Source organism: Vulpes vulpes, chromosome 12 (genome assembly GCF_048418805.1).
Source record: "Vulpes vulpes isolate BD-2025 chromosome 12, VulVul3, whole genome shotgun sequence".
In the NCBI taxonomy this organism is placed as follows: Eukaryota; Metazoa; Chordata; class Mammalia; order Carnivora; family Canidae; genus Vulpes; species Vulpes vulpes.
This window is the reverse complement of record NC_132791.1, coordinates 86,494,968-86,509,225: the sequence shown is the minus strand read 5'-3', so window position 1 is coordinate 86,509,225 and position 14,258 is coordinate 86,494,968. Positions and strand designations below refer to the sequence as shown.

Sequence of the window (14,258 nt, the reverse complement as noted above, 5' to 3'; positions counted from 1 at the left end):
GGCCTTGGGCTGTGTTCTGGGCCCTGAGGCCACCCTGTGGCCCCCTGGTTGGGGTGAACTTACCCCGTGCCAACCCTGCCATGCCATGTGGGCACCGGGCTGTGTAGTCACAGTGACTGTGACTCTCTTGCACCAGGATCAACTTAGAGCCTTGTTCTTCTTTTGGGAATTACGTGTCTTTCCTAAAGGAGAACCAGACCTTTACATTAAATTTAGGTCCTGGCACGCACGCCCCTTCTTAAGCCCTGAAGGTCCCCCTGGAGAACAGGTGTGTGTGCGGACACGCCTGCCGGGGATGGGCTGTGTCCTGGGGTGGCCGCAGGGCTGTACCAGAGGTGGGGGGGGGGGCTCCGTGGGCGGTGGTCAGGGGGCGACAGCCAGGGGTGCTCCTGAGCCCAGCCTGTGCCCCTAGATCTCCCCGGAGGTGCTGTGCAAGGAGGGGATCAAGGTGCACAGGACCGTGCAGCAGAGTGGCCAGTTTGTCGTCTGCTTCCCGGGCTCCTTTGTGTCCAAAGTGTGCTGCGGCTACAGCGTCTCCGAGACCGTGCACTTCGCCACCACCCAGTGGACAAGTATGGGCTTCGAGACGGCCAAGGTAGGGCTGGGCCAGCGCACGCCAGCGCAGCTCTCACCGGTCTGCTTGGAGGGAACGTGGAGTTTCAGGACCTCCTTCGAGGGCTCTCCCGGGCAGCAGGGGTCTCTCTAGGGAAGGGGAGAGTCAGTATCTGACAGGTTCTGGGTTCTGTGACCTGTACCCGGCAGCAGGAAGGCATCACACGAGGAGTTAAGGGGAATGTGCCCTGGCAGGAAGCGTGTGCCCACTCCAGAGGGCTTTCCTGCTGTTGGTGCCGACCTCCCAGCCGGCAGACAGGACGGTTGTAGGGTTTTCAGTTGCTTTGGACCCATGTGGAATTCAGGGTTTGGGAATTCAGCGAGCCCGCCGCCCCGACCATCCAAAGGAGGGCAGACAGCCGCCCTAATAAGGCCCCGCGACCACCCCTTCCAGGAAATGAAGCGTCGCCATATAGCCAAGCCATTCTCCATGGAGAAGTTACTCTACCAGATTGCACAAGCGGAAGCGAAGAAGGAGAATGGCCCCACTCTCAGTACCATCTCCGCCCTTCTGGATGAGCTCAGGTAATACGGGGTCCCCTCTGGGGGGAGCAAGGGCTTGGCTCCCCTTCCCTCTCCCTCCGGAGGCCTGAGGCTCCAGGTCAGAAGTGCTGACCTGCAGGGAGGAGGCAGGAGGGCAGCCTCCAGAGGGAAGGAGGGCAGCGGTCTCCGGGCGCTGCGGTGCCGCCCCCCTGCTGCCACCCGTCCCTGGGTCGGCTGAGTGCGGGGCGTCGGAGGAGCCCCAGGGTGGATGGGCTGTAGCGCCGCCTCCCAGAGGCCCAGGCGCACGATGTCCCGGTCCCACCCCGACACCTGCCCCGCTCTGTGCGCAGGGATACGGAGCTGCGGCAGCGGCGGCAGCTGTTCGAGGCCGGCCTCCACTCGTCCGCCCGCTACGGCAGCCACGACAGCAACGGCGCCATGGCGGATGGCAAGAAAAAGCCTCGAAAGTGGCTGCAGTTGGAGACGTCGGAGAGGAGGTGTCAGGTCTGCCAGCACCTGTGCTACCTGTCCATGGTGAGCCTGGGGGCTGGGCCTTGGCGGGGCACGTGTGCTCCCGTAGCAGGTGCAGCCACGGGTCGGGGCTCGGGGCTCACGCGGCGCCTCCACCCATGCCCGGCCGGCCCAGCTGCTGTGGCTGCTGCCCGTCAAGCCCGAAGGCTGGCAGGAGGGGGAACCCGCGTTCGTCCGCCAATGCCATGGCCAAGTCCATACCCGGAGCTCGGGCGGCCGGGGGCTCTCCGCTCTGGGGGCCGGGGCCGGGGCTGGCCTGCGGTGCCCTCAGAGGCTCCGTCCTCGACTGGCACGTGTGCCGCTGTCGTGACTTCTTGTGAGGACGGTGTCCTGATGGGACGAGGCCTGCCCTAGGGCCGCCGTGTACCTCAGTGGCCTCTCCAAAGGCCCCGTCTCCAGATGTGGCCCCCTTCTGACATTCTGGGGTGAGGACCTGTGAGCGGGGCGGGGCACGGGGGTCCCATCGTGCACACAGATGGGGACTCTTGAGGTCTCTGCTCTGCACTCAGTAGAGCCTGGGCTCAAATGTCTATTTTTCGTCCCCGCCTGGTCCTCTGTGCAGTGGGCACTGTGGGGGCCGCAGCTGCCGGCCGCCCCGCGCTCCGCGTCCTCCCCCTCAGCACAGCGGTCAGGGCAGGGCGGGAGCCGGTGGGCGCCCTCTGCCCACACAGGCGTTGTGCTGGGTGCCTAGGCCCAGCTGTGGGCGTGGAGCCCGAGCCGTGGTGATGCCGTGATGCGGAGGTGGGTGCGTTCCCTGCATCTCAGCCCGAGGGTGTTTTGAGCCCTGTGGCCCCTCACGATGTAATCTCGAGTCCAGGACGGCCTGTGGCTGCTTCTGCCCGGCGTGTGTTTTCCGAGGTAGTTTTAAAAAGGTAAATCGAGAGCCACGTTCCTAGGCAAGGAGGTCACTAGCATGTCCCCCGATCTTAGAGCTGTTCTGTGAGCGGCACTGGCAAAAGCCCCCGCAGGCCTGTGTCGGGATGGGGACCCTCCGCCGGGACCGTGAGCCTGGAAGGCGCGGTCATGACCCTGCGCGGGGCACCGGCCTGTTCCTGGGGCTTGTTCTCGGGCGTCCTGGAGACGGGGGGCGGGGAGGGGGGGCTGCAGCTGTCCCCAGGCGTTTCCCGCCAGCCTGACCGGTCGTGAGAAGGCACAAGCCATCCCCATCCTGAACTTGCAGGTAGAAAATAGATGTTATGTTATGATTTCTGTTGCTGGGATGAGTAACAGGCTGGTATTTTTGTTAGTTTCCTGGGTTTTGTGTCTTTCTGTGAGAGCCAAGTGTCCTTAAAAGGTGATGGGTTTCCTCCTGTCGGTGTTGGCTCCTCACTCCTACAGCTTGTTGGGGCAGCCAGGTGTTGCCCCCGCGTCTTTCTGGACGCGCACGTCAACCCCATGCGTCTGGAGACGCGTGTGGAGGCAGCGCCTTCCCTTCTCTGGAGGCCAGGACTGGGGGGCGGGGCGAGGGCCCCCCGCAAACCAGCGGCCCTGCACAGCCCGGCCCGCCTGCCGCCCCTCGGCCCGGGAGCCCAGGACCTCGCAGGGGCATGAGGCCCCCGCCTGGCAGGTGTTCTGCCCCGGCCCTCAGGCCCGCTGTCCCCGCAGGTCGTGCAGGAGAACGAGAACGTGGTGTTCTGTCTGGAGTGCGCCCTGCGCCACGTGGAGAAGCAGAAGTCCTGCCGAGGCCTGAAGCTGATGTACCGCTACGACGAGGTCAGTCCGCGGCGCGCCCCAGGCCCTGCGTCGGTGCGGCAGGCCTGCTGCGGCCGGAGCCTGGGGCAGCCTGTGTCCGCCGGAGCTGGAGGAGCCCACGAACCCCAACCAGAAAAGCCTTTTACTTCGATGGACCTTGTGTCATGGGGGGTTTCCTCTTCCTGTTCACGGCAGCCTGGCCCCCGCTTCCGTGGCCACCCTGGCTCCGCGTCCCAGGGACCTGTGTCCAGGGCCCGGGGGCTGGCCTGGGAAACAAGGGATGGTGCCGCCAGGGCTGGGTGCCGACCTGCGCCCCCACCACGGGACAGACGGACCTGGGGGACAGCCGGGCCTCGTCTCCCTCCCTCGGGTCCTGGGCCGTCCGCCAGCAGCCATGACTGCGCTGGGGGGTAGGGCCTCAGAGCTGCCTGCTGTGGGGGGACGGGGCTGGGGCCAGAGCACCTTCCCCCTGAAGCCCCGCGGGGCCTCTGAGACACGAGATGAATCAGCCCTTCCCCGGTCCCCAGCCGAGGCGGGGGGTGCGGTGAGACTCCCGCACCCCGGCTGACATCTGGGGCCCCTGTGCCGGCCGGCCCCAGGTTGGGGTGGGCTCTGTGGGCGCCTGGGCATGGGTGCCACCAGCACCCGGAGGGCCTCCCTGTCCCCGGAGCACACGAGACCAGGCCCTGCTTGTCCTCACGCAGGCTTCTGAGCAGAAGCCCGGAGGCCTCTTTCAGCATTTGACTCCACAGGGCCCAGTGCCGGGGCCGGCTCTCGCCGCTCCTGCATCCTCGTGCCCCCTGTAATCCCCTCTCATGGTCTCCCCCCCACACAAACACCCTTGTCCCTTCCCCTGGTTCTGTGCCTCACGTGTGTCTTGTGGGAAAGCCACCGCCTCCATCCCAAGCCCAGCCCTGTGCTGCTAGTGTAACAGCAGGTCAGACCCCCGGGGGGCGGGGCTTCCTTTGATCCCCGGGGCTCTGCCCTCTGGGGCCAGTTGCTTGTGACCCGCTGGGTTGCCGTGCGTGGCGCATGCACCCACCTTCCACGCAGCGGCCTCCTGGAGCGCAAGGCCCTGCCCCTGGAGGGCCCAGCTCACCATTCCCGGCCCCAGGCCCTCCTGCTGTCTCCTGGAAGGCCAGTCCTCCTTCCGCAGGCCGCGTGCGCCCCGAGCCCCTCCACCCCCCACGTCCCCAGTGGCTGGTCCTGGGGGAGGGGACTGCTCTGCTGTCCCGCATCTGAGGCCTGGCGGAACCGGGGGGTGGACCAGGGGGCCCTGCTTCCTGGGGTTCAGGCTGTGGCTCAGAGCAGGTGAGCCTTTGGCAGAGGTGCACGCGTGTTGGGTGAGGGCCGGTAAGCACTGTCCTCCCTGCTGCTTCACTTCAACCGCGAATCCCTGACCTGTTCGGACAAACTAGTCAGGACAGCCCGGCGTGGTGGGGGGGGGGGGGGGGTGATGTTGTGGAGCTCAGCGGCCAGCACGGGGGCTCGGCCCGCAGGACTTGGAGGCGCTCCAACACGGGTCCTTCGGTCTCCAGCTGCCTGGACCTGTGCGTGGGCAGGTGTCCTGGGCCACCGGAATACTGGGCGGAACCCAGTCCGTAGGGCCGTCTGACGCTTAACCTCAAGTCGGTTTTGGTAAGAGGAGGGCGCAAGAAGCCGCCTCCTTGGCCGCGGGCCTCATGTTAGTGAATGAATCCGGAACCGCTCCCTCCGGTTGACAGCGAGTGTGTGTGACCCAGGGACTCGCTGACTCTGGCTTGGGTTTCTGAAATGGCTTGTGAGGCCCACAGGTCTTGGGGAGTCCGTGTGTGGGGATCCCAGGGAGCCGGGGGGACAGAGGGGGGCGGCAGGGGGCACCAGCCGCTTGCACTGGGTGCTAAGCAGCTGTTCGCCCTCCAGCAGCAGGCTGACTGGAAGCAGTTCGCCTGTGGCACGGCGGCGCCTTCATAAACGTGCCACCCTGTTCCTCCAGATGCTTCCGTCCTTCACCTCTAACACCTCCACCCCTGTTGCTGGAGGGGCCACCTGGGACTCCGCCGGCCCGGGCCTTTGAGTACAGCGCTGGCCATTCCCATCCCGTGTCCCCACGGCCCCTCCATCCCTCGTCCAGGGGAGGTGCTCATGAGGTGCAGGTCAGGCCACGTGCCAATTTGGGATTTTGCCCCGTGGTTTCTTGTAAAACTCGGTGGTTCAGAGTTGTGTTGACGTTACAAAAACATCCTTGATGCCAGTGGCTGAGGGTTCCCTTGACCGAATTTTGAGAATGTTTGAGAGCCGTCTCCCAACGCCGAGGAGGAGGGAGCACCGGAAGTATTTCTGAGCAGACGAGTGTGTTGCTGGGCACGACCCGGTGAAGGGGGAGGCTCCAGCGTCAGGGTGGTGGCTGGGCTGCAACAGCTTCAGGCGCTGGTCACCGTGCGGGCAGCAAGTGGCCAGAGCCCAAACCCCGGGTCTCCCTCCGAGACGCCTGGTGCGGGGAGGGGGGGGGGGCTGAGCTCCATCTCTGCGCTGAGCCAGGCCCTGGTGGGGGGATGGGGTGGGTGCTGGGAAAGGGCCGTGGGCGGTGACCCGCCTGGCTGGCTCTGGCTCTGGGAGTGGAGTGTGCGGCTCCCCCACCTCCTGGAGTTCAGGGCTTCCTGCAGCCACGGGTGGGGGCGCAGAGGTGCCATGGGGAGGTGTGGACTTGCGGGTGTTTCTCTGGGAGACGAGAGCCTTCGACTTGGGGTGTGAGTGAGGGGACCTCTGCAGGCCGCCAGCGGGTCCCCTGCAAAGCCTTCCCCTGGGTGCTCCTGGGACGGTGCTGATCCGGGTGATTCACGGTCTTCCTTTTGACCCGAAACAGGAGCAGATCATCAGTCTGGTCAATCAGATCTGTGGCAAAGTATCTGGCAAGAACGGCAGCATCGAGAACTGTCTCAGTAAACCTACACCAAAAAGAGGGCCCCGCAAGAGAGCGACCGTGGACGTGCCGCCATCCCGGCTTTCATCCTCCAGTTCATCCAAAAGTGCTTCGAGCTCGTCGTGAAGATGCCAACACCCGTGTCGATTGATATATATTTTTTTGTAATTATTATATTCTAGTTTGGAGTACTTGCTGTAGGATACAAGCTGTCTTTGCACTAGCTCTAAAGAAGATTTTCTTCTGGTTTTAGAGAACTAATTTTGTTTTAGCATTAAACTGTTGAACTTTTTTTTGTACTTAGAATACCTAGATACTGCAGTCAGATTTTTGAAACTGCCGTATATTCACTGTTTTAAAAACCCTTGAGGGGCTGTATTAATTTGTATCGCCCCTGTGGCTGAAAAAAAGCCTTTTCGGTTTTGTTTTGTTTTTGTTTTTGTTTTGTTTTCTTTGGTAACTTGGGGGAAAAAAAGGCTTTTTAACCCATTTTTGAAGAGGGTGAAGTTTGGAGAACAAATTTTAAAAACCAAGTCATGTGAGCAGATTTTTCTAGAGAGGAAAAGGGATAGGAGACACACACACACCACAAAACTTGAAAAGAAATGGCTTTACTTTGGCTGTCTTTTCTTCTGTCATGTGCAAAACGAGTTTGTAATTTTAAAAACCGGAGAACCCCCATTCTGTGTCTTGGGGCGGTCACGGCAGCTGAAGGCAGAGCCGAGGCAAAACGCAGAAGAGGAGCGCCGAGGTTCTCTTTACCAGCACATCACTATGCATCTGTTTTTGGAAAAGAGGAGAGCGGGAGAAGACGACTGCCTGCCTTGGAGGGGTCACGTGAGGGACACCTGTGCCTGATTTCATTAGGAAATCCATTCTGTTATTTTTTGGTGCTGTTGGCTACTTTATCAAAAACCCTTCAATAGCATCCTTAAGAGAAAAAAAAAAAAAAACAAGGAAAAAAAAAGTGATCGAAGCCGTAAGTGCTTCTTTGTCATAGATGTGCAATCTTTCTAACATTCCGTCTCCATCTCACCGCTTGTTTTACACCTTCACAAGTCAGCATTAATCTTTCTTTCTTTTAAATTCGTTTCGTTGACGGTCACACTTAGAGCCACTAGGAGGTCTGCAGTTCTTTTTTGAATGTGAAAATGCATTTGCGCTCATCTTGTCTATTTTTTCTCTCCATGTTGTAACAAAAAGAAAAAAAAGAAAAAAAAAAGAATCCCATCCCTTTTGTACATACGCCTGTAAATTGTTTTAAATACTTGAGCCTTTTTCTTGGTGGGGGGTGGGGAGGGCGCGAAGACAAGATGAAGAAAAAGCCTTACGTTTCCGTTTCTTCATCGGGTGGATTGGATGCTTACAGGGTTTTTCTTGTAACATTTATAAGTGCTGCTTACATCACTGAACAACAACAACAAAAATAATAATGGAGTAGCTGTTGCCCTTCTCCGGTTGTGTGTACAGTACGTGTGGAATAAAAAAGGGAACTGTTTTCACAAGCTGTTCTTTGTTTCGTAATTGGATCCACCGAGCCCGTAGCTACCCCTGTTGCACTGAGCTTGCCAGTGGGACTGTCAGGAGCGTCCTGTGATACACTTTGTTGGTTGTTGTTGCAGAAGACTGAACTGTTTTTGGAATATTTAACAATTACATAAACAGAGTCAAGTGTTTTCCAATGTGGTTGTCCGGTTTTTATGGCCTTGCTGTGTACTTTCCCTCTTTTTGACAGTAAACTTCTGCCTATGGCTTACAGTTTGACATTTAATTTATTAGCGCTGCTCTGCACTCCTCCCGCGGGAGGGAAGACTTCATGTTGTTTATTGCCAGTTTTTTGTTTACTTTTCAGGTTTGTACTACAAGGTTTAATAATAAAAACAAAGTTTTTTGGCTATTTGTCTGTCTTGTGGAAGATGAGTGAATGAGACAAACTTTCTTTTCTGATAACCGGGCCAAGCTCCCAGCCCACAGCCAGGCCCCACAGCCCCACTCCTGGCACCTCGGGAGTTGGCTCCCCGTCTGCCGCTGGCAGTGGTCTGGACCCCCAGCCGCAGCCCCGGGTGCAGAGCCTCATGGCCACCGTCCACCAAGCACTTCTCCAGGGGCCGCCCGCCCTCTGGGCCCAGTGCTCCTTCCTTGGGCCCGGAGGGTGCGCTCTGAGAGTCGGGGCGCCCGGGGGACTGTGGACTCCAACCTCCGCAGCTGGAAACCCAAGCTGACCGGGCTGTGTTCTAGATGAAGCACAATCTACCGTCTGCAAAGGGCTTCCGTCCCCCGAGCCGAGGCAGGGAGGCCACACCGAGCCTCCTGACGCGGGCTCCGGTGTGGCCCACGGCCCGGCGGGCCGATCTAGGAGCCCTTCCGCACAAACTGGCCTCGCACTCGCTCAGTATGAAGTCCTCAAGCTTTATTGTCGGCTGTCTTAGTTTCTCACACATTATTGGCAACTGAGTAAAAGCCAAGAGCCTCCTGTCACAAAAGCACCTGCCTCCTCGGTGACATTCCGTGCAGCCGCACCTGCCCGGATACGCAGACCTACGAGTCGCTGTCGTCGCTGTGTAGCGTGGCGAGGGCAGTGTCCACCTCGACTCCCTCCTCGTCAGACTGGACCACGGGGGCCTCACCCTCGCCGGGGGCCGGGGCAGCCAGCTCAGGGCAGGCACACGGCGAGGGAGGTGGCTCAGCTTGCGATTCAGCGGGATCTGGAACCCGGAGCGTGATTTCCTGCCGACTGTCCCCCGAGCCGGGCCCTGCGGAGTGAAGACCATGCCATGGGGTCCCACAGCGGAGAACCACCCTTGAAGATGTCCCTCCAAGGGTGAGGAGCTGGGGCCCACGCGGACCCTCCGCCCCGGGACGGGTCCAGAAACCTCCCGACGGGGGCCAGGGACAGACACACGGTGTCGAAGCACATGCTGCATTTCTCAGGGGCACGTCCCGTGTCCCCTCGGCTACCTGGACATATTTAGATCCTCGGGAGGAATCCTAAGAGAACTCCCTGGTCTTTTAGCAGTTCCCCAAGGTCATGGGAACCAGAAGGAGGTCTGAGGGGTCGGGGTCCTGTAGATGGTGGGGTCACTGTGCGCCTGTCCCTGCCTCTGGGGAAGGGGCTCGTGGCGCTCCCCGTGTCCCCACCTTCTGTGCATGGGCCTTGGCACCCCCGGGACAAGAGGGGAGCCTCGAGGAGGAGTGGGCAGCTACACCGGGTGGCAAGAAAGCTGGAGTCCGACTGTGGGGTGGGGGCCCCATGGCTGGTGGGGGGGGCAGTGTGCTGCCAGAGGGCTCCCCCCGTTGTTTGTACGTGGAGGGGCAGGCAGGCTCTCCCACCTGACCCAGGTAAGGGGTGGGGCTCAGGAGGGACACAGCCAGGAAGCCCAATGAGGGGAAGGCAGAGAGTGGCGGCCAGCTGCCCACAGGGCTGCAGCTATTTCTGGAACTAGGAGCCCAGGCTGAGCCAGAGCCCAGGTAACACCTGCTGGGGGGTGGGGGTGGGGGGATGGAGGGCGAACCACGCGGGAGCCCCTGCCCCAGGGACTAACCAGCTGGAGGAGGTGCTCACAACCTGAATGCAGCCGCCTGGGCCCTGGTGACCGAGCCTCCCACGCGCCCCTCGCCTCATGATGCCCCGTGGGTGCGGCAACGCGGCAGCGGCAAGACCCGCACGGCCTAGTCACAGGCCTCAGAGATCTTCCCTCCGCAGGGACGCGGGGGGTGTGGTAGAGCTGGTGCAAGCTGTCCTCCCCACCTGAGACCGGAGACGGCACCGTGTTGTCTTCAGCGCCGGAGTTCAGGAAGACGTCCAGGGCCTCCTGGTCAGAGATGTCCATCAGGTCCATCTGCTCCAGCATGTCGATGTTGACCTCCATGGACGACATGCTGCCCATGGGCTCTGGGAAGACACGGGCGGGAGAGGAAAGGACACTTCAAGAAGCCGCTAAAAGGTGAGCTTCAGGTGCGCCAGGCCAGCACAGTCCGCCCTGTAAGGTACGTCCCCTCGAAACCTCCTAAAACAGGACAGGGACCCCTCCCGGTCCAGCACTCTGACACTACCAGCCCTGGTGGCCGTGTCATTCGGACCCTTGTAGCAGTTTCCCTGCTCACTGCCAGCCGCGTGCTGACAGGTGTGGCTGGGAGGGGCCGTTGCACACAGCCACGTGGTCCGTGACCTCCCCTGCCCACAGAGGGCCCCAGGCTCCATCGTCATGGTCGATACTGTCCTTGCCCTCGGGGCCTCTCGGTCTAAACAGCAGCCAAAGTTTGGGCAGCTGCAGGCTAGCTGGGTGGCACCACCGGGTCCCTGCAGCTAAAGCACAGGTTAGAGAAAACGACCAGCCACAGGCCAAAATCGACCCCCTTGAGGGGGTCAGCCTGGGTCTGGGGTGGGCGGTGCCTCCTGCATCTGGAGCCTCTACCCCAGCCTCTCTGTGGTCCCCAAAACCACAGGCCAATTGACTTCATCACCCCAGGCGTGATGGTGCCCAGCAGAAGCACGTTAATTCTGGATGCAAAACACCCTTAGCCCTGGGGCTCCCAGTAACGCTCCAGTAATGCCAGTAACGTAAACACAGCAATGGAGCTGGTCCAGGGCTCGCTCACCGGAGTGTGTGTGGGGGGGTGTCAGCAGAAACACGCTCAGTGTAACACCCCCTCCCCAAGGCTATTTTAATGGACTTAAAAGATGGAATCAAAAAACAACAGGTTGAAAACAAATACTTGAGAAGAAGCCAAATAAACTTCCAGACGTGAATATTTCCATCACCAAACTCCAGAACTCAGGGCAGGAGTTAATCTGAAGATCAGTGAGGGCCGCTCAAGTGCGCAAGCTACACCGAGCAGGCTGCACAGAAACAGCTGGAAAACGCAACGTCACGGCTCCAAGATGAGAAGGGGGGGGGGCAGTGACCGTCTGAGGGGTGAGGAGGGCAGAGGAGGCAGGGAGGAAGTCACTAGGCCTGCAGCGTTTCAGTAACAATAGAAGCCTGGAGACGGTGCCCTACGTGCCCTACGCAGCTCAGTTCTACGCAGCTCAGCTCTACGCAGCTCAGCTCGAAGAGGCGATAAACGTCATCTCTAAAGTTTTAGGACATTAAATGGATTTAAGACTGAGCATCCAGCAGCCGCTCACAGAGCTGCAGCCTTCGGGACACAGGGCCCCAGGTACCAGGCTCTGGAGGGCAGGTCCAGCCATGAGGAGGCTGCTCCCGAGGAGGGTCCTGGGAGGGTCCTGGGAGTGGGGATGGAGCAGGGAAAGGAGGGGGGGGGAGGAGCGGGGATGGAGCGGGGGAAGGAGCGGGGAAGGAGCGGGGATGGAGCGGGGATGGCGAGAGAGGGCCCGGTCACCGCGGGGGTAGCACGGGGGGGGGGGGGGGGGGGGCAGCACCGTGGCCCACCGGCACGGACATGTGCACGGACACCATGTCCTTTCTGTCCATGAGCTGGGGAAGCTTCTAGAGCCTTGGTGGCCCCCTGCAGCCACGCGGTGAGCGCGGGCTGGGCCAGGGTATGGACCCTGCGGCGTCACCGTGCCACAGCACCCCCAGGTCACACAGGCGCCCGTGGAGGTGCCAGGAGGTGGGAAACCAGTGGGTTCTGCTCTATGGACGAGGAGGCCTGGCAGCGGGGCCTTTCCCCCTGCTGGCCTGGCTCTCACTGCAGGTTTGAAGGCCCCCTGTCCTGTCTGTCCCATTCTCAGCAGGAGTGGGACAGGCGAGACGGGAAAACTGGATTCAAAGTGTCGGACTAGCACCAAGTACGACGGTAATGAAGCCGGGACGCCAGTCCTCTCCGTAAATGTGAATGAATCAGATTTGCCAGGTGTACCAGGTTATAACACTGAATTAACGGGATAAAAATCTAGCTGTTTTCTGTTTGTAGGAGACACTCCTGGAACATATGGACAAGAAACAAACATGAGAAACAAACAAAACAGACTTTATGAGAAGGCAAAAACCCCTGAGGTAGAGCGTGGTGCTGAGGCTCAGTTTGCCAGGACAACCCAGAATGTCCCCGAGACCACCTACCTGGTGGCTGTTTAACGAACGGCAGAAAGACAAGATCTAACAAATCCATACTCGTGAGGGGACCGAGGGCTTAAGGTACCTCTGTGACAATCACATCATCAAATAATGAAAGTTAGTGAGAAGGGCTATTGAGGTGCCGGGAGTCCACACAGAACCCTAACGTTTAGAATCTTGCTCTCAAGTACGCATGAAAGATGAACTCTGTCTTGAATTTAAAAAATCCCATTCTCCAAAACCACAAAGAAGTAACAAAGGGTAGCTACAAACACCTTCACGCGTTATTTAAAAACACTTCTAAACAGTTTACAAGTCAAATAAATTGTAATGGAAAACTGGAAAAACCCAAGAAACCTATTACTTGTCAAAGCCTGTAACATTCTGTTAAAAGTGAACTTTACCCTCCCGAGCCGTTCGTCGCCTTGGCTGCCTTATTCAGACAAGAATCCTGAGACCCGGAGCCCAAATGGTCAAGTTAGACCCCAAACCCTGTGAACCACCCAGGGAACCTGCCGGCGTGCGGCCCTGCCACAGGTGCCGCCGGGCTCCAGGCTGGACGCACGGGGACGGGACAGAGCAGAGGCCCCGGAGAGCCGCGCCGGGGCTGCAGCGAGACGCGGGGGGCCGCGGGGAAGAACGCGGGGGCCTCCCTCACGAGCCGCAGAAAAGCCAACTGGCGGTGGATTTAAGAGCCAAGTGTGAAGTGGAGCCCACAGCAAGCTTCCGAAGGAAGCACAGCAGGACGTGTAAGTCGCAGCTGTAGCCACGCTCTGCTTAGTGCTCCGTCCTTGGAGGGAGGGAGGGAGCCCTGGTGACACAGGACGAGCCACAACAGGACACGCTGGTCCCAACAGAATAAACGGCACCGGCACCGAGCGAGGCCACTCCAGGATGGGAGAGCCGAGGAGCGGGTGGAGGGGACCGCCTCGCTCCCCGTCAGCAGGGCCAATGCCCCGGGTGGATGGCCCCGAGCGTCAAGGAAACGCTGATCAGAACCGAAATAAGAGCTCGCGTCACCCCCATGGGCAAAGCGCGAGCTCGGGCTCTCCCGCGTGGGCAGAGGTGAGGCGGGGTCACAACACGCGCACTGCTGGGCCGCCGCCCGCGGGCGTCTGGGCCGGGAGCTGGACAGAACCAGCAGATGAACGAGAAGCGCGTCCAGTGGCCCTGGGGTCGCTGTCCTCGTGACGCCCCTAGGAAGCGGTCCTCCAGGGGCGGCCCGCCAGAGCCCGAGCCCCCGCGGCCGCAGCGGCTTGGCAAGGCCACGTCAGGCCCACCGCGGCCCTGCTGGATGGGAACCCCCGGGCCGGGCCGGCGTGTGAGCAGCCCCGAGACGCACGAGAACGCCCTTACGGTGGGGTTTTTAATGAGAAAGAATGCGAAACCATTAAAACCCCCATCAACACAGTGAAGAAATTTCAGTATATTCACTGAATCGATCTATTTAAGAGTGAAAATGAACAGTTGAGGCTGAAAGGTGCCGGCGCGGACAAGGGCCGGGAGGCCCGCTGGGACCGCAGGCACCGCGGGGGAGCCCATCCGGCGTGCAGGGGGCCGGGGGTGTGCGCAGTTCCTGAGCTGGCTGGTGAGTATACACGGGTGTTTCTATTATTCCTTATACCTTTGTGTATGTTTGGAATATTTCATGACTTTTTTTTTACAATATCTGAAGCAAATATGGTAAAATATTAAAATGTTAAATCTGGAAACATTTTCAGTTCTTTTTTTTGGATTCTTTAAAATACTTCCTAATTCAATGAAAGCCAGTAACGGGTCATAGTAAATTGCAAAGTTCTAAATAAAACTCTCACTGGGGTTTTTAAAAGTTACACCCATAAGCTGGCGATGGTACTTTGAGCTACTACTACTCCATTCAAGATCACACACTGGGGGGACACTCTATAAATTTTAGTTTGGTGTATTTTTATCTATTAATTCTATCTTTTCTAACTTTGCTGATCTTACCACCAGCCCACCCATCACCTCCTCCTCTTTCCCGGCACTGGGTCCATCCTGGA

General features: G+C 59.6%; 2 protein-coding genes and 1 long non-coding RNA gene across 10 annotated transcripts in view; 2 read left to right on the top strand and 1 right to left on the bottom strand.

The window, feature by feature from the left end:
• Positions 1 to 8,117, top strand: part of JARID2 (jumonji and AT-rich interaction domain containing 2) — a 259,185-nt gene extending 251,068 nt beyond the window's left edge. For all 6 annotated transcript variants that reach the window (XM_072729081.1, XM_072729083.1, XM_072729078.1 and 3 more), the window contains 5 exons: positions 413 to 595; positions 1,007 to 1,137; positions 1,446 to 1,629; positions 3,232 to 3,339; positions 6,164 to 8,117. In XM_072729081.1, the coding sequence (XP_072585182.1) occupies positions 413 to 595; positions 1,007 to 1,137; positions 1,446 to 1,629; positions 3,232 to 3,339; positions 6,164 to 6,346 (789 nt within the window). In that variant the 3' untranslated portion in view covers positions 6,347 to 8,117. The remainder of the gene's footprint in view (positions 1 to 412; positions 596 to 1,006; positions 1,138 to 1,445; positions 1,630 to 3,231; positions 3,340 to 6,163) is intronic.
• Positions 8,118 to 8,615: 498 nt separating this feature from the next.
• DTNBP1 (dystrobrevin binding protein 1) overlaps positions 8,616 to 14,258 on the bottom strand; it is a 127,538-nt gene continuing 121,895 nt past the window's right edge. For all 3 annotated transcript variants that reach the window (XM_072729085.1, XM_072729086.1, XM_072729087.1), the window contains 2 exons: positions 9,969 to 10,112; positions 8,616 to 8,973 (listed from right to left, as the gene is read on the bottom strand). In XM_072729085.1, the coding sequence (XP_072585186.1) occupies positions 8,759 to 8,973; positions 9,969 to 10,112 (359 nt within the window). In that variant the 3' untranslated portion in view covers positions 8,616 to 8,758. The remainder of the gene's footprint in view (positions 8,974 to 9,968; positions 10,113 to 14,258) is intronic.
• LOC140594638 (uncharacterized) lies at positions 11,138 to 13,949 on the top strand. The gene is made up of 2 exons (XR_011995682.1): positions 11,138 to 11,380; positions 12,098 to 13,949. It is a non-coding gene; the product is annotated as an uncharacterized lncRNA (long non-coding RNA).